This window comes from Mus musculus, chromosome 6, assembly GCF_000001635.26.
Source record: "Mus musculus strain C57BL/6J chromosome 6, GRCm38.p6 C57BL/6J".
Lineage (NCBI taxonomy): Eukaryota > Metazoa > Chordata > Mammalia > Rodentia > Muridae > Mus > Mus musculus.
In genome coordinates, this window is record NC_000072.6 from 94,649,395 (window position 1) to 94,672,357 (window position 22,963).

General features: G+C 45.5%; 1 protein-coding gene across 6 annotated transcripts in view; it reads right to left on the reverse strand.

Moving 5' to 3' along the window:
* The window catches only part of Lrig1 (leucine-rich repeats and immunoglobulin-like domains 1), a 95,770-nt gene that overhangs the window by 44,866 nt on the left and 27,941 nt on the right, over positions 1–22,963 (reverse strand). For all 6 annotated transcript variants that reach the window (XR_377425.3, XM_030255196.1, NM_001355269.1 and 3 more), the window contains exons 2-3: positions 14,533–14,604; positions 5,453–5,527 (exon numbers count right to left, since the gene is read on the reverse strand). Coding sequence is in view for 2 of the 6 variants with exons in the window: in NM_001355269.1 (NP_001342198.1) it covers positions 5,453–5,527; positions 14,533–14,604 (147 nt within the window). In the remaining 4 variants the exon portion in view is untranslated. The remainder of the gene's footprint in view (positions 1–5,452; positions 5,528–14,532; positions 14,605–22,963) is intronic.

A 22,963-nucleotide genomic window follows, 5' to 3' on the forward strand; every position in this document is an offset into this window, starting at 1 on the left:
AAGAGCAAACTAAAGCAAGCTTTATTTTAGAGGTGCACCCAGGATTGGCCAGCCAGCTGTCTCACCCTAAATTGGAATTTTAGAGAACAGCCCTGGATGTGAGGAAGACAAGTGTTTTATAGCTCACGGGTACAGGGTTTCCAAATGGGGAGTTGGCAGGCAAAACAAACAAACAAACAAACAAAAAAACCAGCAGGGTTACAGGAGCAGAACATAAGAATAACAGATTAGCTATCATGATTCCTGAAACAAAGACAGGGTTGCAAGGCAGGCATAACAACAGGTGGTCGCAACAAGGTAGCTATAGCAACCCTTTGATGCAAAGGGAGGGTAGCAGGATGCTTCTTAGCTTTTTGAAACAAAGACATGATTGCCATACCTGAAACAGGCAGCACAGAACCATTTGTAGTTAAGGTTACAGGGGGCATAGCCCAATGCTTGAGAAACAGGTTTAATCATAAACAGGAATGGACCTGGTTTATCTTTATTCTAAGAGAGCTTTTATGCCTAAAGTGGAGGCAAGCTGGTTCTTCATTATTTCTTTTGCCTACCAGTGATAAGGACTAAAGTCTTCTCAGGGCAGAAGGCTGGGAAAGCAAGAAGAAATGGCAGGGTTATTATATACAATTCAAGGCTGGGGAAAGACAAGAGGGGGGCCCATTAGAGCAAGGAGAGAACTGAGACCTCACCAACACCCTTTTAACTGCCATAAGAAACAAAGAGGTGCCTTAGGGCTTAGGTAAGGACAAGGACCTGAGGGATTCCAGTAACTGATAATCACAGTAAAGTAAGAGGTGTTAACCCTGACTCCTGCCCCGGGGGAATGGGGGACCGCTTCAACAGCCACCAGGTCTCTAATCATCTGTTCAGGGGCAGTATGTGTCCTGCCAGGTTAGGGCACACACAAGAGTGCTCCTCAGTGCTCCTCAGCTCCTTCCCTCCCTAGTACCTTGGAAAGTCAGCTGGGAGCCCCAAGTAGCTCACCTATAAGCATCAAACTGATAAGGGTCATGGGTCTCTGGCATGGTCAGTATATCCATGGTACTCATGCCTGTAGTCTCCTGCCATTCACTTGTAGCCCACGACTCCAGGTTGCCACACAGGTGACACAAGGAAATGTATAGTTTATTGTCTTCCAAAGCCCAATGGGCTTAAGAATACATCAGCCCTGGGCTCCTCTCCCACATCTCACGTAAAGCTAGGCAGTGGTCCTCCACAGCAGGACAACCGCACCTTGGAAGACATAAGCTAATTCTCTTGACCCAAACATAACTATTGAATCAGGGCAGCCAGCTTTCAACACCCTTGATTGTCTTTCTTCTACTGGTGACTGGCAAATGCTACACCAAGAAGGGGAGCAGCTACAGCCACCTCAACTGTGCACACCCCACAACGCCCAGTTTATACAATGAGCCCCCATATGACAGTCAGCCTCAGCTATAAGATGACCATTATTTCATCCTTCCTGGGATAAACATCATGCGCTAACGAAGGGATTTTTCCCCCCCATGAGTTCTTTATTGTGTCTGCAAATACTGGCCCTTTGGGGGATGCACTCACAGGAAGTTTGAAAGACAGCTAGGGAAAGTCAAAGGCAAGAGCCCCTCCTCCACTTGTACCCCAGGTGAAGGGTAAAAACACTCCTGTCCCAGTACACAAACCCTACTTCAAGAATATTAGCAACTGAGTTCTATACCCAGCCAAGTTATACCTGTGACTGTGAACTATGATCTGCCTCTAAAAACATAATACACGCAAAGATGAAGAGGAGAAGAAGGAGGGGGAAAGGAGAAGGGGAGGAGGAGAAGGGGAGGAGAAAAGAGAAAATAATTTGCCTATGCTTCAAGCTGAATTCCTGATGGTCTTAGCTCAGGACTAGGCATAATTTCATGGCAGGAGTGGGGGTGGAGGTACAGGGTCTGCAAATCACAGCTCTCTCCCCTTTAAAACTGCTTTTCAATTACACTTTCATTATGAATTGATTTCTATACTGGTTGCTCTTCCAAAGGATCTGAGTTTGATTCCCAGTACCCATAGGGGAGCCCACAACCACATGTAACTCCAGTTTCAAGGGACACAATGCCTTCCTCTGGGCTTTGTGAGCACCAGGCATGTGGAGCTATAACAACCATACACGTGAGCTAAAGTAATCGTAATAGTAATAGTAAGCATTTCGAAGTAACAACATAAACTTTAGACAGCAATATTACAAAGTCACAAACGATTCTGTGCTCACTGCTGCTCGGGTGTCCTGCCTATCCAGGACACAGACCGAGAAGAACAAAGAGCATGGCGTGGTGACAAGTTCAAGTCTGAAACATTTGACACCTGGAGGAGTACAGCAGCCGCTACAGGATCACGTGGGGAATGCGCGGCAGCAGGTGCACGAGGCAGAGTCAAAGCCCGCTTCTCTGCAGTGACGGATGAAGGATGCTTCCAGTACTCAGTAGTCTAAGTGCAGTCACGCTGGAGGGAGGGCACACACCTCCAACAGAAACGCGATCCATTTGTCAGACAAATTACTGTCGCCCTGACAATCAAAACTTGAGTTTCCTGAACTTCCCAAAACAACAAAAACAAACAAACAAACAAAACCAACATTTTTTTTTTTATCTCAAACATAAACATCTGCTGGCAGATTCTGTCCCTTCCTAACAAAAGTCTGTTTCTTTCCCTAAAGTCTATCTTTATGACATGAGCTCCCTCACGCCAACCCAATCCTATCAAAAAGCTTTCCTTGGGTTTTCATGCTTTCTGCTATTAAGGACAAATGGCTTTGGCATTATCCTCAACATTAATGCAAATAAACCTGCTCTTTGACAAGCACGTTAATTGAACCAGATGCCTTCAATCAGAAAGCAATAACCAACTGAAATTGTGCTGATGACCCCAGCTTCTCAAGCCCTTTTGATGCCCTGATATTAAACACAGGCACGAAGCCGAACCTCCTCCACGAGGCCTTCCCAGGGTTGACACCGAGAAAGAAGGGAACTGTGATGTGAAGACCCAGTCCTGAGTGAGTGAGAGAGAGAGAGAAGGAAGGAGCATGCTTTAAAGCTGCATCCAGAATGGCAGGTGCCCCACACTGAGAGTCAGAACCTACCCCCTCCAGTCTCAAGTACCAAGGGTAGAAGTTGAGGCAGAAGGTCGATGTGTCTTTGTGATACACCACAGAAGGAAAGCGAGAAGCTGAATGTGGACCAAGGATCTACCGCCCATCTGTTGGAAGCAAGATGGCCTATAATCATGCTCCCTAGCGGTCACACTGTAAATCATCAGGAAGGCAGTTTCAGAACAAGAAGATAAAGATCCTTCAACTGCTAGATTCAGAGAAATTACCGAGTCAAGACAAGAATCACCTGTCAGGGCATTCTCATCCAGCAACTAAGACGACTTTGGGGAGCTAGCCCTCTCTGGGTTCCTCACCAAGTAAGGAGCCAGGGAATGAAAGCAGCACTTCTTGTACTCTGATGAGTGGGCAAGTGGCCGAGCCCTTGTTAAATAAGGCCTGTGATGGGAGTGGCATGAGGTTCTGCATTCTAGCATGCGGGAGCTGACAGGCACCGCTGGTCTACAACCTGGGCTTCCAGGAGCCACAAGTTAACAAGCATCTTCAAGGGCTGTGCTTCATGGACACACGAGGGATTATCACATCCCTAATTAGCTTCACATAAGGCTAACTGACCTAATTTACCAGCAATTAAACACTCTCCAGATGCTATGCACAAAGGCCAAGTAGATACAAAACAAAACAAAAAAACCAGACCTTTGCCTGTCTAAAAGGGGTACAGCTTTCACAAAAGCACCTCACAGAATGAGTGTTGATTCACAAATCTTATGCCCCTAAAAGTGAGAGGTCTCCAAGGTCCACAGAGCTGTGACAAGCCACCCGCCAGAAGCAGTAGCCATATATCATGTCTCATGGGATAACAAACACTTTATGAAAATTCCTTCCACTCCCCTTTAGTCCTGACCTTGCTCATGGGGAATATGTAAAGAATAAGGGATGCGTTTTGTAAATGAGGGAAAAGAGGTTCTGAGAGGGCGAGTCATATCCCCAGGACACAGAGAGTCAGATTCTACTTCCTGTGCTCTCCTGCAAGCCACCAGGCCTTAGAAAGGGTTAAGTTCCAGGACACAGTTCACAGGACACAGCAGCCCTGAACACAGCTCCTGTGGCCAGCCAGAATCAGATCTGTAAGCCACACCAGCAATCTTCCTAGCTTCCTGCTAAGTCCCTCTGCTCAGCCTGCTGTGCCCACTTTGAAAGAAAAGAAAAAAAAAAAAAAAACCAATGTATACAGGTGAGGCAATGAATCATTAAACCAACAAGTTGAAGGTATGCAGAGAAACGTGCGGAAGATGGGAAACTCAGTAACGCATGGAAATCTGCTGGGGAAGCTGCCAGTAAAACCTGGTATTGAGCATTACTGTACTCAGGGCACAGTTGGAAAGAGCGCTGAGTGAGCTGAAACCTGTGGCACTTCACCTGATGCCACAGGAATGGAGTGAAGCCAGGTGCTTAATCCCCAGAAAAGGCTAGAAGCAGCTTAAATGACAACACCTTCAAAGCTCCCTCCTCTTCGTTTCTGGTTAAGACCCTGAATGTTTTGTCTACAGTAACACATGGTATTACAATGTGATTTTGAACTGTCCCCCACAGACCCACGTTTGAGTGTTTGTTCCTTGGCTGACAGTATTGTTTGGGGAGAGGTTGTGAAACTCTTAGAAGCTGGGGCTAGATAGCAGAGTGTACCACTAGGAGCAGGTGTTTGGAGGTTATGAGGACTAGTTCTAGCCTCTCTGTGGCATTTAGACAGCCATTGCCACAAGTTTCTACTGCAACAGACCAATCGACTACACACCACTCGCATCCCCCTCTGAGGGACCAAACCCCTCAGAACCAAAAATCAGTGTTTCCTCGCATAACCCGTTTCCATCAGGTGCTTTGTCTCAGAGATGCACAAGCAAGCGCCGTACATAGGCTTTGTCTCCGCTTACTACAGATGCCGACGGATTACTCCTCACTGTTAGGAGGGTGCCAGTGCTTTATAGGGACTCTATTATTTTTTTTTAGGGCCATAAAAGTAAACTGCGTTTACCAAAATTCACTGCACAAAGATAAAACTGTCATAGTTCAGTCGTTTAACCTAGTATCATCACCCAAGTGAGAACTCAATTACTAAAAGCAAAGGATTTGTTCTGTGTACCTCTGTCAGGGTGTTACAAAAAAAAAAAAAAAAAAGACTAGTTTTCCCCATTAGAAATGCAGCAAACTTTCAACTTGTAATTCTATAAACTCTCAAACAGCAAAGACAGTGTTGCTATAATCATTATTAGGCACCATGAAGGTCATTGTTTACCAAAAAGGACAGGAGGTATCAGTAACCAAGTGTCAGTAACCGCCATGACCCCACCACACAGCCCAGAGTCCTCAGGTGTCACCACTTACAAAAAGAGAGAGACAACTCCTATGGAAGCAGCGCCCAGTGATGGTATGGCTGTCAGCTCATTGCTGTTGAGGTACCTGTAAGAAGAAGAAGCAATCCATCACTTAGAACATTTACATTAGTAGTTAGAAATCACACACAACAAAAATAACAGATCAACGCTGTAGTTAGCCATAGTCAGGCTATGAGATGTGAGGTAAGAGATAAGGCATTTAGAATGCGTTTTTAAAGGGAGACAAGCCACCTGAAGTCAAAACCACTAACCACCTATCACATCCCTGGCCAGAAGTACACACAGGCAGGAACTATGTTCTGGCCTCCCATCAAGCTCAGACATCAGACTAACAAGGGAAGTGAAAACAGGCCCTGGTGCAGGTTCTAGCCAAATGTGTTCCCATGACCTTCAACAGAAACGATGGCGGCGAACTGAAGCAGTCACAAAGGTCTCGGAGATAGGAAGAACAGATCTCAGTGGCACTGTGCCCCAGGCAAGGGGCAACGAGAGAATGCGAGCAGGAGCCTGCTCACTGCAGGGTGGGCATCCCAGGCATCCAGTGCTCCTCTTCTGATGTAACAAGGAGGCTAGACTCACACCCTCATCTTCTTGAGGTTCCAGCCTAGTTGGACTATGTGACATGTGAAGAAAACAAACAAAAAAAAGTGCAAACTTTGAAACTCCTCTGTAGACAGGATTCACTCTCCAGGACCCTGTCCCATTATGAGAGTCTAAATCCAGATTTCCACAGTTCCTATCTTTTCATGAATGGGAAAGTCCGCAAGCCAAAGCACAGCCTGCCTTGCCTGCCCCGAGAGGGGTAACCTGACCTCTTTCCATGGGCACGCATGGCTAAATCTGGGAAGAGAAGCCATAGTCAGACTTACAGTGCCAGCCCCCGAAGCCTTAAGAAACCCAAGGCACAAAGTTCAGGCTCTGAGGGGATCAGGTGGAAGGAAATAGTATTTAACAAGGGGAGTGAGGGGAAAGAAATTGGTTATCTTGTTCCCAATTTCTTAAGGGAGGTACATCTTACAGAAAGCATGTCACTCCATTTGGGGACAAGACCACAGAAATGACAGCTGTATTCAAACAAGTACATGGCTTGGATACTTGCTTGAATCATCTGGCTGGCTGCCATCTTTTCAGAAATGAATAGAAGTGGTGGGGGCTTGAATTATCCCATTTGCTTTCTTCAGTGCCAGAGTCAGTTAGGGATGAAACTTGGCAATTACTGTCTGTAGGACACAGAATGCCTTTTTCACTAATTCCATGTCTGAAGCATCTGGCAGGGAGAAGGCAGGTCTGTATCATGTGGCAAATCCTTTCGCTACTTAAAGAGCCCTTGTTTGGGGAAATAGACAATTAATTACTTTAACAGTCTCTTATCTGACTGCCCCCTAAATCACATAGATCCTGCTTCTCTCCTGTTATCTCTTCCTGCCTGCCATTTCCCATCACAGAGTGGAGGCACTGAAAGCGCTCATCAGTCCTAATCTCAACCAATAAATCTTCTTAGTGCCCAGCGGTGTGCTGATGAGTAGAAATGACCCCCTCGGTTTATCAGAGCAAGAAAACTGCTGGAGGTCTGCTGCCAACAAGGCATCCTGCAGACCTGTTCTCCGACAGGCTCCACCCAGCAGCCCATGGAAAAAGATGCGGACACAGCCACACATTAGATGGGGCTCTTCAAGTCTCATGGAAAAGTTAGGAGGATTGCACGACCTAAAGAGGACAGGGACCCCACAGGAAGACCAGCAGAGTCAACTAACCTGGACCCCTGGGGTCTCCCAAAGACTGAATCACCAACCAAAGATTGAGCATGGGTTGGACCTAGGCCCCTGCACATATACAGTAGATAAGCAGCTTGGTCCCCAATAACTGGAGTGGGGTGGCGGGTCATGGGGAGAACACTGTCTCTGATGCTGTTGCCTGCCTGCCTGTGGATCTCATTCCCCTAAATGGACTGTCTGGCTTCAGTGGGAGAAGATGTGCCTAGTTCTTCAGCAACCTGATGCGCAGGGGAGTTGTTGGGGTGGGGGCGGGGTCTGCGTAAGACAGTATGAGAGAGGAGAGGGGGATGGATGTAAAGTGAATAAATAAAAAAAAAAATTAAAAGCTCATTTCTTAAGGTTTACTGGAAACCAGGATGGCAGTGATAGTCACAATAACAGCAGTGATCTCCTAGAGACTGGGGTGGGTGTCGCTCTAGGAGCTTACCTCATCTTTCGACACCTAGATGTAGGTCCCAGGAACATCCCAGTACACCAATGTAAAGTAACTAGACCAAGGTCACCACAAATAAGCGACAGTGGCTGAAGGAGGGAAGCCTCAAGAACTAGGTGCCCAACGCTACCGGCTGCTGCTTTGTAATTACAGCCCGTGCACCATGCGCTTTGGTGATTTCATCGCTTGCCACAACTTTGAGTCAGATACCAGCAACTGGTATTCCCTACATTACAGTAAATTTAAGTCCATTTAAAAAGCTAGCCTGGGGTCACATGACCAGGGCAGCACAGCCAGGAGACAACCTGCTGGGCAAATCAGAAAGCAGCAAGCTCACAGGCTAGGAAGCACGAGGCAGGCTTGACCACTCAGAACCCTCAGGGATCAGCAAGAGTGCCAGATTTCCTGCCTGCTTATTATAACTTGATTTTGAACCTGAAACAATGAGTACAGGATTCCCTGCAGGTGAACCTCAGCTGAGAAGCCTGGTCTCAGGCCAGCCCTGCTACACATATGGACAGTCACCCCACTCCATACATATCACAGAACTAAATGAGCGAGGGCAAGGGGCTAGCTAGCACTTCCCATCGGTAGAGCAGGGCTACAGCTGAACGGTGAATTTATACATCTTGATGAGCAGTCCTGGAGCAACAGGCTCAGTCAGAAATAGCAGGCTCTAATTTCAACAGGGCTGCCTGATTTATGGAGAGGACAGTTGGAGCCCAAAGCACAGGAACTAACTGCATGGCTAGCTTACTTTTAGATCATTTTTTACTTTAAAAAAGAAAAAAAAAAAGCTAGTTCAGTGTAAGTGGCTAGCCCCACCACTCTTGGCTCCCCAGTTGTTTGTCAGGCCAAAAGGAGAATGCAATCCTCAGAAGGCAAAGGCATCAAACCCACTCTGAGACACGAAGAGCTGTGTGCCAGACTGAAATAGAGACCAGTCAAAAATAGCACTGGAGCACCGCGAGAAAAAGACGTGCTGGGTGTACAGCAGTCTCCATGAACACAGAACTTTTAAAGATGGAGGCTAGTGTGAGCTGAGGTACTTTCACTATCTACGGTTGTGTACTTCCATTCCTCGAGCCCTGTGCCCTAGCATTTCCCTGCTGACTCTACCCACCCAACCCCCAAAACTTTACTTCCATGCAAAGCACGGCAAATCTTCCTGAAATGTCTGGCTTTTATAAACCTTTCCCTGATGATTCAAGACCAGAGCATGAATCATGGCCCAACCCTGGAGCTGGAGGAGGTGTAAGTGGGGGTCAATGAGGCACACCGAGTGCCCGACCCCAGAACAGAACCTGGGGGAGGGGTGCTTCCCCCTGACCCTGGAGGTCAGTCGGAACGTTCTGATCCTGCAGCTTTCTCTCCAAGCTTCCACTTACAAGTAGCTTGTTAAAGAGAATATTACACGCTGTAATATACACAGCGTCATAAAGGGCAGTTCACAGTACAGCATCATCATTAATTAACTTAGTCAAATTTGGCTTTAACAAACGACATAAAACCTACCTAAGAAGTAATTGTGGGTTACAGTGGGGGGTGGGGAGGGTGCTGTATTAATTTACCAAATGGCTGAAATGGACAGGCAATAAGAATTTCAAACACCCCAGTGAAGACTATGAGAATCCGATGAAAGATAAAGCATGCTTCCTTACGCTTCCGGCCCCACACTTCCTCAGAGGACGCTCCTCTGGCAGCTAGGGGAGACTTGCACATTTCTGTTTCACACAGATTCTTACGTACTACAAACGTTCTTCTGACCAGCAACAGGGTAGCCTTTTGCTGACGTGGGAGGTGAGACCAAGCCACTATGTTCACTCATTTATTTAGCCAGTTGGCTCTTTGTAGACAGAGTGGGTGCTCTGGGCTGTTGGCTGTTTCCTAACAGAGATGGAGCTGCAGTCCATAGGAGTCAGGTTGGAAGTTTGGATGGTCATTTCTTACAAGGAAAAAAAAAAAATCCATTAGCGCTTACAAGCAAACACGGGTTTTATAATCAAGGCTTCAAGGGACTAGAGAATAACACTGGCTAAAGAGTTTCCTTGGTAAGACTATGATATATGCAGCTGGTTAGATAAAATTACTTTAGGATAATATACGATATCTTCCCTTAGAATCCATGAAGGTTTGATCCAAACACCCTGCAAGTACCAGAATCTGCTCAAGACCCTTACAGGAATATATACAGTGCCTGTTTGAGACCTGAATGTGCCCTGTGTTCAATTGTCTCTAGATTACTTAGCATACCTAAGATAATGTAAGTGCTAGGTAAACCATTAATTATACTGTATAGGACATAAAGACAAGGAAAAAAGGACATTTGTGCATTGCAAGCAGATGCATTTTTCAATTATCAATCAGTGGTTGGCTGAATCCACAGATGACAAATCCATGGATATGGAGGTCCAAGTTAATAGTCGCATATGACAAGAAGGGTGAAAGATGAGTGTGTGTCCAGCTCTGTCCAAAGTCTGAGTAACACACCAGTCCTTCAGGAGTACACTCAATTACAATGTCAGAGGCATGTGGTCATACAGCAACAGATTGTTAAAAAACAGAGAGCGATTCTTCTACTCCGTACCAATCAAATGATCCTCAGCATGCCACCTAACCTTGCTGAACCTTAGTCTTCCTCTTTTAAAAAAAAATGTAAATAATACATGTACCAGAGTCATGGGGCTTTGGCAGGATCCAGGAGAAATAAATCTAAAAGTTTAGGCTGTGGATACTTACATGGGAAATACTTATCAGTCAGCACTAATAGCAATAACAGCTATTAGCTATTAACTAACAGCCGCAGTCTATCAAACACTCCTCAGTAGTTCAGTCTTCCTTCACGTCACAGCCATCCCAACCCTCTGCACCTGTTCTTGTGCATGCACACAGCAGGGTGAGAGAAAGAGCAGCAGCATGGACAGAGCAGAGCTGAGCCATAAATACCTGAAGGCAGGGCTCCCTTACCCTCTCCAGGAAGCGTGTAGGGCAGTGGCCCCAGCAAAGCAGCTTAGTAGCAAGCACCCCCAAGCCACCACAGTAATGTGATCCAAGGGCCTTTTCATAGAGGACTGTATAAATAGCCCTCTGATTATAGAGGACTCGGTGTCCAGCACTCCGGGTTAGGGCACTCCCTGATGGGCTTTCCTCAGGGTTGTGAGCAGTGGAGAGCTGTGGCTTGGAAGCAGCTGCACATGTCCTCCAGGAGCCTCCAAAGGGCTTGCTTTCTCTCTCTCTTCCCAACCCACAATGTTATGTGGTTCTAGAGCCTCTAAAATTAAACCACTGCTAAGCCACCACAACTCCTGCACCCGCCTTTGGCTCTGAAGACCGCAAGGTCCGGGAGAACCGACTTGAGCCCAGTTAATTTGGAAGCACTGGTGTGTCAACTGTGGGCTGTGTTGTGTTGTTTTGTTTTGGTTTGGTTTGGTTTTTTCCCCTTCCATATTCTTACCTAGTTTCCACCACTCACTGCTGGTACCTCTTTGAGTCACCAGGATTTACCAGAATTCTCTAAGGGAAAGTCCTGGGTCTCCACCACTGAGAAGTTCATTTTGCTGCCCTGGGCATGATGAATTCAACTTATGATCCACAGAGGTAGGAGGCAGTCAGCAGTGGCAAGCAGTCCGCTCTGTCAGCCTCAAGGATGTGTTTCTAAACAACGCACTCAGGATGGGAGCTGCAGGTTCCAAAAGCAGGAAGGAGTCACACATGCACATCAGGCACTGACCATGGGTCACTCTGTCCATGTCACAGAAAGGGAAAGGGACACTGAAGAGCCAAGTCACTTGTGCAGGAACAGATCCAGAACTAGAATCTCAAATCTAGCACTCTTGCTACCAGAACAACCATTTTCCCACCGGGAGGCCTTGCAGTCACAGAGAACAGGGCGGTCTGTGGTACACGGGGGGCCCCTTCCTAGCTATGGTATGATGGAGATTCTGGGGGTGAGGGGTGAGGGGGAGGGGGTAGGTCAAAGGAGTAAAACCACATGGAAGCAGAAAGCTCACGAGCAAGGTACAGATATGTAGGGAAAATAAAGAACGAGCTTACAATATGTCTGAAAGGCAGGACACTGAATCTATTACCAGAATTTAAGATAAAGGTCAAAATGAATGTGAAACACATAATGAACGAACTCAAAAGTCCGAGACAAGATAGATCAAAAACAGCGTGGTCAAGCCAGTCTGGAGCTGAGATGGAAGGGAAAACACCAGCAACACTGATTCAGACTTTCCATGTTTTGCTCACTGTACACTTTCTAAAATATTCTTCGTCTTGACTTTTTAAATGTGACGTCAAAATATCCATTATCGTGGCTGGTAAGCTTTGGCACCCTTGTGACATCAGTGCCTAAGGACAGGCCTTCTCTTGCCTCATCCTAGTCACAGACCTATTTTTGTAGCTCGCTTGGCTCAGAAGAGCACCTGGCACAAAGCAGACACTCAAGTAAGTATAAACGGAAGTCTGTGATGTCACAGGAAATGGCATAATTCTAATCTCTTCCAATAATAATCTCTGAGAATGACAAGAGAATTTGAACGTAGGATAACCGCAAGAGTCAACACCATCCTGTACCAAAGCAAAGCACAGCAAAGCCCTGGGTTATAAAGTCAACGGGCTCCTGGTAGACTAAGCTTACCAACTTAGAAAACTATGACTGACTGAACTGTGTCCCCTTCCTCAAATCAGTATTGAAGGACAAAGCTCCAGGACGTCAGAGTATAGATGTTTACAGACAAGCCTTTAAAGACTCAGGAGGCTGAGGCTGCAGCTTGGTGTGGACTGTTTGGCTTGCATGGTCCAGGCTCTGCAATTAATCTCTAGCACAGGGGTAGGAGATGTCACTAAGGTTAAGTGAGATCCACATGGGTGGATCCTGAGTGATGTGACCGGTATCTGTACAAAAGGAAATCAGGATGCATCACGAGAACCAGAGATTCCATGAACACAGAGGAAAGACCAAGAGAAGACACAGTAAGTTGCAACCGCCTGCAAGCTAAGGAGAGGGCGCGCAGGTGAAGCCAGCCCTACAGCCTTCTAGCTCCCCACCAGGAGGAGTCAGCCTCTGCTAATGAAGCCAGCGGTCTACGGGATCTGTTACTGAAGCCTTGGCCGCCTTCACATTTTCATCCTCCCACACCCGTCTCACTGACCTCATGGGCAAATGAAGGCACAACACAAGGCATTTCCAACTCTGGGATTTAACCCTGGAAGTCTATGCTTTGAAAAAAAGACATAAAGGCCATAAAATCTGGCCATGAGGATAGGGAATGCAGCTATTTTGCAAACTATATCAGTAAGTAAAATTAAGGTTTCATTAGATATACCGCTACAATGGAACAAAGACTAGCCACCAAAGACTTTCCTCAACTGCCTGGAGTAAAAATGTGTAGAGAACTTAATGAGTTGCTAAAATGCTATAACACAACTTGATAATGATTTATAGTAATTTTATATAAATATTCATAAAAGAGCATAGAGCACATTGGAAGGCCTGGAGGGTTGGAGGGGCATGACAGGATGGAAAGATCAAGTGGGGAGGGGGAGCAGAAGTGGGGTTGAAGGAAGAAATGTAGAGAGAGACAGCCAGAAGTGAGGGGCACTGGCGAGGGAGTATGGGAACCAGTGCAGCAGAAACTTCCTAAGATAGATGAAAGTAATCCTAATGAAGTCTCTAAATAATGTGGGAAAATTTTAATTTATACAACAAAATATTTTTAACTGTGAGAAGTATTGGGCAAGCCAGATATAAATCCATAAATACCTATATTTCCAAGCACTTGGGAGGCTAAGGCAAAAGAATTATGAATTTCAGACCAACCTGGGCTTACAGCAAGACTGTCTTGGGAAAAAAAATACAAGGAAAAAGAACTATAATATACATTAGATTCTAAACCTATATGCATTTATGTGTGTAGTTTACAGCAAGTAATCACGAGAGCTTTGCACAACTTACATGAAATTTCTGTAAACTTGCTGTGGGGCTAAAATTCTTGATAATCCCAATGGATGTACCAAAGCATAAATCTTTATAATATACAGAATGTCTAGGGCCTGCATTAAAGGATGCTCAAGAGGTAGCAAGCCTGGTGCTCAGTGACAGTGATGCTTGGTTTGCTAGACGGGACAGGGAAGAGGAGCCTCTATTGCCCATGCTTCTTGCCAGGTTTGTGGAAACTGCAAGTGGTGGGCTAGCACCAGGTACCACCACTGACTACACTATTATACCTCTATGGCACCTGTGAGAATGCACTGGCACAGAAGTGTTCCCCAATCAGTCAACAGGACCTTCCATCAAAGGACACTCTCTTATACTCCCATTGGGCAACCAGGATTTCCAATAATACTACACCTACTGCACTGTAGCATGCCCTTCATAGAAAACGGGGCCTACAGCAAAGGGAAAGGAATTTAACATGGCACCCCTTTATCTATGAGGGCTCCACTCCTCAACCTCCATGGGTACCTGAAATTCTATATATAGTCCTTTTCCATACAAAAGTCAACCATAGAAAGAGATTGACAATAATTTAAGGAACACTTATATTATAAAATTTATGCGAATTTGATCTCTTACACAAAACCTTACTGTATTTTCATTTTCTCACTTAAAGGAACCACTTCAGAGCTTCTTTTTGGCATATCCTATTGTCATATCACTAACCCTGTGTTTTGGGACCATTACTCGGGAAATTGGCATTACGTGAACACAAGCATCCATCTATGGCTGACCATATGCAAATGTTCCTTCCTATAAGTTGAGACCAGCCACCCGGGAGAGTGAGAACAGTATAATAGAATAAGATTTCCCCCAGATCGTTCTTGCCCTCCACCCCTATGGCTTTAGGGGACACTCACACTTCCTGCAGATTCGTCAAGTCCTCAAAAGCAGCAGAGTCGATCTCGGAGAGTCTGTTATAACTCAGGTTTCTGGTAGAAGAGAAAGTGAAAAGTACGAAATTAATAGTTGACATTTCATCAAAGACTAAGAAACCTTTCCCCACTCACCAAGTCCCTCAAAGAGAAACCTCCACCCTCTGCCTAGTGACCTTTCCCTCCTGTGTCCTGTTTTAGTAACAGACACGGTGAGCTTCATAAACATCGCTCTCCCCGCCTGCTTCAGTGCACACAGAGTGCACAGAGCAAGGCCGGGAACCTGCACTTCCAGGGTGGACTCAAGCAGACTTCCAGTACCAACTGGCTAACCAACACTTGAGAAACTAAGAAGGGCCAGTACTAATCCAAATGCTTTGTACCGTATCAAGTCCAGGGCCACTCAGGTTTTAAAACTGCATGTATTAGGACTGGAGAAAGGGTTAAGAGTAGTTACTGTTTTTGCAGAAGGCTTAGGTACCCAGTACCTACCTACAAGGCTCACAAATACCTGTAACCCCAGTTCCAGAGAGCCTAACACTCTCTACTAATAACTGCAGGCTCACACAGGCTATGGTGCACATACATATACTCAGGCTTATACACAGAAACATTTTTATTTATAGTGTGTGTGTGTGTGCACGCGCGCGTGCAGATCGGAGGACAATCTGTGAGAGTTGGTTCTTGCCTGCCACCATGTGTGCCTTCACTCTCTAAGTCAGTGGTTCTTAACCTTCCTAATAGTGCAACCCTTTAATACAGTTCCTCATTTTGTAGTAACCCCAACCATAAATTATTTTTTGTTGCTACTTCATAAATATAACTTTGCTACTGTTATGGATCAATAAATTGTAATGTAAATATCTTTTTTTCTGCCGGTCTTGGCAACCCCTGTGAAAGAGTCATCTGATACCCCCAAAGGGGCTGAGACCCACAGGCTGAGACCCATACAGCAAATCCTCAAGGACAATCTTTTGTTTGTCTGTTTTTTCAAGATAGGGTTTCTCAATGTAGCAGACCTGGATAACCTGGAGCTCACTCTGTAGACCAGTCTGGTCACAGAGACGAATGTGACTTAGCCTCCTGAGTGCTAGCATTAAAGGCATGCCCGACTCCTCAAGGACAGTCTTAATGGCTTTTGTTGTTGTTTTGAGAGAGGGTCTCCCTCGCTGGCCTTAAATATGCTATGTAGACCAGGCTGGCCCAAGAACTCAGGGATCACCCTGCCTCTGGCAGGGTTAAAGAAGCACACTAACAGGCTCAGCCCTGATGACTTTTTAAAAAATGAATGTTTAACTAAAGTATCAACATCAAGTGAGAGAGAGAGAGAGAGAGAGAGAGAGAGAGAGAGAGAGAGAACAACAGATGTCAGCACTTCATAGTCTAAGCCAGTTCTCCACAAGGGTGATTTTTCATGCATACGCGCACACTCTCTCACTCACACACACACACACACACACACACACACACACGGGCGTGCAACCCACGCACTCACATGACAATGTCTAGAGATATGTTCAGCTCTCAGCAATGGTAGAGGCGGTACTAAGATCTGGTAGATTAAGCTGCAGATGTTCTCAAACATCCCACCAAGCATAAGCAGTCAGTGTCCCACAAGCAGGCACACAGCACCTCAGTGTTCATTCTCAGACCCAGAAATCTCAGTCAAAACAAGAATTTAATAATAAAAAATGTCGGGGGGGGGGATAGACATTTAGACAAATGAACAGATTCAGAATTGTGACTATTTATGAACACAGGATGCCTACCATCAATGAATAAGATTAGGAATGACAGTCACAAGAAAAGAAAGCCAACTGGTGGGGACACATACTCTTGCTAACCCCAGGCAGGGAAGCCACACAAGAGCTGTGTGTGTGTGTGTGTGTGTGTGTGTGTGTGTGTGTGTAAAACAGCACCCATCCTGTTCAGAACTGGACCTCTCTCCCCTCCACTGCCTAGGGAACACAGCCTTAGCTGCAGGCAGAGTAAGCTCAGTAATATTCAGTCAGCTCAGCTTCTTTAACCACACGCTGAACACAAGCCAGGCTAACCCATCAGGAACAGAAGCCACTACAGGTAATCAAGATGAGTTTCACTGCCTTCCAGTTCCTTGCCACAGAAGTCCACCCAGGCCTGTGGGTGCAAGAGATTAACATTTTTCATCTTGGCTATTAATTCCATTGACATTAATGCCAATTAACAATGCTACTAATCATAAATGGTAAATATCTTTTAAACTTACTCTGGAGACGTTTCGATCAATACTACCCTAGAGCTGATAGCCATTTTACTGTGAACTCAAAGACATTCGTCTAAATAAAAGTCAAACTGCACTTGAAACTAATGGCCCATCTGTGTTCATGGCACAGTCTGAATTAAAAGCAATTTGTCCAGAGATTAAGTTACCATAAAGATTGAAGGTGGTAATTTTTAAACCACATACTGAAGTCAAGTATGAACTTGACTGTGCTTGGGAGATATTTATTAATGAGAATGTAGATATTAACAGCTTAGGCCCAGGAAAGAAACTCCAGTTTTGAGAGAATTCTCTACATCATAAAAGACTGCCTGGACTACTGTTTGCTGCTTTGATCAGATTATCATTAAGGATATGGGAACATTGTCTGGGGCGGAGGCGGGGGAGATGTAAAGGCAGCACAGAACTTACATCATCACGGGTAATTGGCGTGGTTGAGCTGAAGAGAACTTAATAAAGGCTCTCAGAGGCCACTGAGCAGGTGGGAGGGTCATCAGATTAGGCTGCTGATGGAGCAAGCCAGCAAGTCCACCTACCCACCTTCACAGGCATTTACTCCTTCACTCCAGAGGCAAGGGCTCGTGCTGACACCAAGCTTGGATTTTCAGAGAAACTCCAAGTCTTATGAGAAAAGTTCTCAGTTCCTTAAAAAAACAAACCTAAAAGAGTAACCAAGGACAGGGCAAACAAAACCTCTCTGCCAGCTGCCACACTTGGCCTGAGGACACCAGCTTACGTTGGGACCTGGACTCTCCAGAAGCTACAGGCTCAGAAGGCATGGACCGTGGGAGGGGCTGGGGCTCAGCAGGCTTTCTATAGTCCTGATGGCTTCATTCTGAACACTCTGAGACAAAATCATGTCTCTCCTTTCCCACACCTCACATAGCCATTAAAAGCCATATACCCAATGCTTTGTATTTTCTTGGAAAGATAATATAACTAGCTTTCAGAAACACTAATTCTGCTTCTTAGGGCAGATTGAGAAAAGAACCTTTACCGACACTGTCATCCGGAGCTGAGGAACACCAGGTCTTTGATACCAGGATGCCAGCGATCTGCTACAAAGACAGGACACTAAGTGTGTTAGCCCTCACTGGGTCAGCCTGGATAGTCACTGAACCAGAAAAGCCACAGACCAACACACGTGCCAAGGGACTGCCTAGAAAGGGCCATTCTCCCATAACACCTGTGGGCAGCACAGGGTGAAGGTGCTACAGCTCACAGCCCCTGGAACTGCTCCTGTCCCTAGACAGAGCTACTCTGGCTTTTAAATTTGAGAAGAGGTCCTGAATTTCTGAAGGAACTGAGACCTCAAATGCATTAGCAGGAAACAGGGAAACCAGTTAATTCCCCTGTGAAAATCTAACAAGGAATAAAATAGTCAAACACCGGCCAAAACAAAAATGCCCAATACCGCTCGCTCACTGTTATAAAATGTATGTAACCATTTGTACGTTGCTGCTCAGTGACCACATACACATTCAGACACACCCATCGTCACCACCACTATCAACTTTTTCCTAATCCTATTTTCCCTGTATGTGCCAACCATCATTCTGTCTCCATAAACTCTACTCTAGGAACCCCATGTAAGTGGAATCACAGGTATAGGTCCTTTTGTGTCTGCCTTATTTAACTTAATACAATGCTTTCAAGGTTCATAGATGAATCTCATCACATATGTGAAAGTCTCATTGCTTTTGATGGTTGAACAATACTCCTTGGTATGAACAGTCTACATTTTGCCTACCTACTTTCTGAGGATCAGTTAGCTTGTTTCTATTTTGGCTGCTATAAATAAAGCAATTATGAGTACAGTGTGGTTTTTCCCAAAATTAAAAAAAAAAAGAAAGAAAAGAAAAGTAACAGGCTTTTAAACCGCTTGTCCTCTATACTTACTAATATCAACACTCATTTTCCAACATTAACAGACATATACTTAGCCCACGAAGCCAGCAGAAAGGAGCATGAATTTATTTCCGATCCCAAGACCAGTGAAAGGGTTAACTACCGAACTCTGCTCCTCCAGGTGGCAGCTGACAGGCACACACATCTAAAACATCCCACTTATTTCAAGGAGCATGGCTGCCCCTTCCTGCCTGACATCTGAATGGTGCTTCAGTGGAGGGTTCAGATTCTCCTGTCAAAACAATCCATCTGTCAGCAGGACACACGGTCGAAAGTACTTCTGCACCTTTCGGTAGCGCACAAGGAAAGAAACCTCGGGAATTTAGTCCCTGCCAACTGCTGCTTTCACTGAGTACCATCAGCCTTGTCACAACACAAATCGCCCCTGTTCTTGCACAAAGAGCACGCTGATCTTCAAACAGTTGGGCCCAGCCATAGACACTTTTTTCAGCTAATCTGCTGAAAGATGGTCGTGCAGCCCACCATTTGCAGAACACACAAGAGGCAAGGCTGCAGAGAACAGCTCAGGTTTTATTCAGGCGTGTCTGAAAAGCACACTGTTTAACCGGGCACAGGACAACCCTGTGCTCGCTGAGCATGCTGCCCAGCAAGCTCCCCACCCACAAGCCAGAGAATTTCAATAGCTGAGAGATCACTACCATGGCTAACCATGTGGCCATTCATTGAAACCACTTAATATCATATCAGTCTATGAGCTCAGCTCCTCATCATATTAACCATATTGTAAGCGCTCAACAGACACATGTGCACTACATGGAGGTGGGCACTTCAGTTATCACTGAAATTTCTGCTAAACTGTGTCAGAACCAATGCATCTAAGTCATGATATGACCACCCCACCATTCTAACTGAAATGGCAACTACAGAAGAAAGATGGATGCTAGAAGTTAATCTTAGGGGCTCGGGGTAGAGTGCTTGCCTGGCATATGTGAGGCCCCCCCAACACCAAGCAGAATAATGATAATGGTAACTCAGGGCTGTGGGAGAGTGCTTGCCTATACTCAAGGTCTGCACTTTGATCACCAGCACTCCAAAGCTGTTTCCTAATAACACAAGAGCTTTGTTCAAAGTGTACAGAGATATTAATAAACTAATCCAAGTCTTTTTTTTTTTTTTAGACAGGGTCTTAGTAATGTAACTCCAGCTGGTCTCAAACACACTAAACAGCTGAGAGTGACCTTGAACTTCTGATCTTCCTGTACTTCTCAAATGTTAGGATTTGGGTCTGCACCACCAGACTGGCCCCGAGTTCTTATAACTATCCCAGCAGGAAATGGGCCCTGGAAATCCCAAGTCCCTCGGAAGGTGACTCTAATAAAAACTACTCTAGTGTAATGCTATAGGCTTAATCGGTATTTACATAATCTGACCAGCACCTTCCTGGATTATAGCCTGAACCACATGTTACAAACTTGGCAAGCATGCTCCAAAGCTGGCAAACAATAATCCACTGACTTCTTGGAAGCTGAGGGACAAAAAGTGCCACTTACTTTTTGAGCAAGCTGTGGTGAGGAAGTAACCTCCCTTCACTAGACAACACAATTAGCATTTCATCCCCACAAACAAGCCTCTACAGGCAAACTCTCACTGCGAAGCACAAAGCACAGCAAAAGGCAGGGTTCTAGCCGAGCGTGGTGGTGCACGCCTTTAATCCCAGGCGAATTTCTGAGTTCGAGGCCAACCTGGTCTACAGAGTGAGTTCCAGGACAGCCAGTGCTATACAGAGAAACCCTGTCTTGAAAAACCAAAAAAAAAAAAGCACAGTTCTGGTTCTCAACGTTAACAGCCGAGAAGTCAAAGTGGGAGGCGTTGCTCCTAAGTCTGGGAAAGCATTCCCTTCTGAATGAGGTTTCCCTACACAGTTTGGCCTCCGAGTGAGTATATTTCCCATTGCTCCGCCCTGGCTGGGCTCCTGGACTACACAGAATTTTGCTTAGTTTAAGCTTTCAGATATTTGCTAAAGTGAAATACAACAAAGGGGGATGGGGGTAAGAGACAACCAATGGCCGACTTCTGAGTACCAGGAGGTGCCCAGAGCTAGCCCAGAAACTCCTTTGTCATGATACCATATGCTCTGGCCATTTGTCTCTTCTTCAACCCCAGAACTCGTAGTGTTTGTCACCCATTATAGAGGCAATTGCCCACTTCAGGAAACCAGGATTGTTCCTTTTGAGAATTCTAAAGTGCAAGAGAGTTCAAGCCATATAAGCCCTATGCATTTAGCACTGTGTCTGTGTTTGTACCTTCTGGGAAGTAAGAGGTGACTCATCAGGTAAAACCACTGACTGATTCAATTCATAGCACCCACATGGCAGGTCACAACCATTTGTAACTCAAGCTTTAAGGCATCTGGCACCTTCTTCTAGTTCTGGGGGCACTGGACACAAGTGGTGCACTGACATACAAGTAGATAAAGCATCCCTACACATAAAATATCTTTAAATGAATAAATAAATTCTGATATAAATTAGGATAAAATGTTATCTGTTGTCTGAAGATTACAATGTATTGATCAGGTAGGACTCCTGACCAAAAACCATAACCAAACGGCTCTCAGAAAGAATCTCACAGAGGTACACTAAAAGTTGCACACTAGTAGACCTGAGCCAAAACTGAACTGCAGAGAAATGTGTTTGGAAAAATGATTTCCAAGCACCCACATGGCAGTTCAAAACCATTTGTGGCAGCATTTCCAGAGGGATCAGACACCCTCTTCTGGCCTCCACTCACACTATATGTAGTATACAGGCAGACTTGCAAGCAAAATACCCAAACACATGAAAATAGTGAATAAATAAATAAATAAATAAATGTATGTATGTATGTTAAAACGAACAAGACAAGCACAAACTGTTTCCCCAGTGAGTGTATTGCAGCTTCTCTCGAGAACAATCACTGTGTGGGCTTTTCTGTACCAACAACCTCGCCCTCTAATCTCATCAGCAGTATCTGCTTGGCCCCTAGTTGAGGCTAGCACCCCTGGGATGGGCACATAAAGTCCAGAAGCATCCAGGGCACGGAAGATCTGCTGTGACGAGAATGATTTAAAAAACCAAGGCTGAGGCAGAAGAGATGTGGAGGAACTTGTTTTCTGGGGGAAGAGTCCTGAGTAGCAAGATAGGAGGAGCAGAGAGGCCACACGGCAAACGGGTAAAACAAATGGCTAAAGATGCCAAGCGACCAGAACCTCATAGAAAGGAAAGGGCAGAGTGGTACAGAGGAGCCCAGAGCTTCCTGGTCCGTCCAACAAGCAGGTGAGAGCCCACGTTTACTCCAATCCTAACCTAATCTCACAGCCAAGACTCTCCCTAAATGCCAATCACTGGACCGCTAAAGTCCTTTTCTCAGTCACAGAACTACCTACTGTTCCTCCAGGTAAACATTTTAACCTAAAGCCTAAGACACCGGAATGTTTGCTGGCATCGCTACAGACAAACAGCATTCGCTTTCTGTACATCGCGCCTTACAAAAGAGATTCCAGGGTCTGTTTTCCTTACAGAATCTTTGCTTGGCCACCTAGGGGTGATGTGACTGGGCATGGTTTTATTTATTATTATTATTATTAAGGCATGCTTGGTAGAGGCTGACACTGAGGGGAAGTCACAATTTCCCCATAATAGTCACTTGTTAACATGGTCTGTGCATCATTAACACCTACAAATGAATTAATTCCATGATGAAGGTGCATTCCAGCCCATGACTGCTGTAGCTGGTGGGCACTTTATAAGCAAAAGGCGTTTATTTCAGCATGAGATGGCCACCTGTCACAAGCCTGATCCCCCCACTTACCCCCCCCCACACACACACACACACAAATCTGCCACCAGAGGCGTGTGACCATGACCACCGAAGCAGGGAAGTGGTATGGAGGGCCACTATTTAATTTTACCATTAGAGAACGGTTTCAAACAGACTTAGAAATGGAAGTGTCAGGGAAGCAGGGTACAAGTCTAGCCCCTCAGAATCGCCTCTTCCCTGGTCTCTACAAAGAAGTCATAAATTTATTCTCCCAGAGTCCTCATTCATTATTTGTACAACAGTCACTCTTGGGTCATAATCTACCTTTTAAAGTATGGTTCCATTCGGAGTTGGGCACTTCATGATCCCAAGATGGCCACCAGACCTGAGAACAGACAGTGCTCACTTCTGGCCACTTACTTAGAAGCTAATAAGTGCTCACAGTGAGAGGATGGCAAAGGAGCTTCCTAATGCTCTACTGAAACAGGG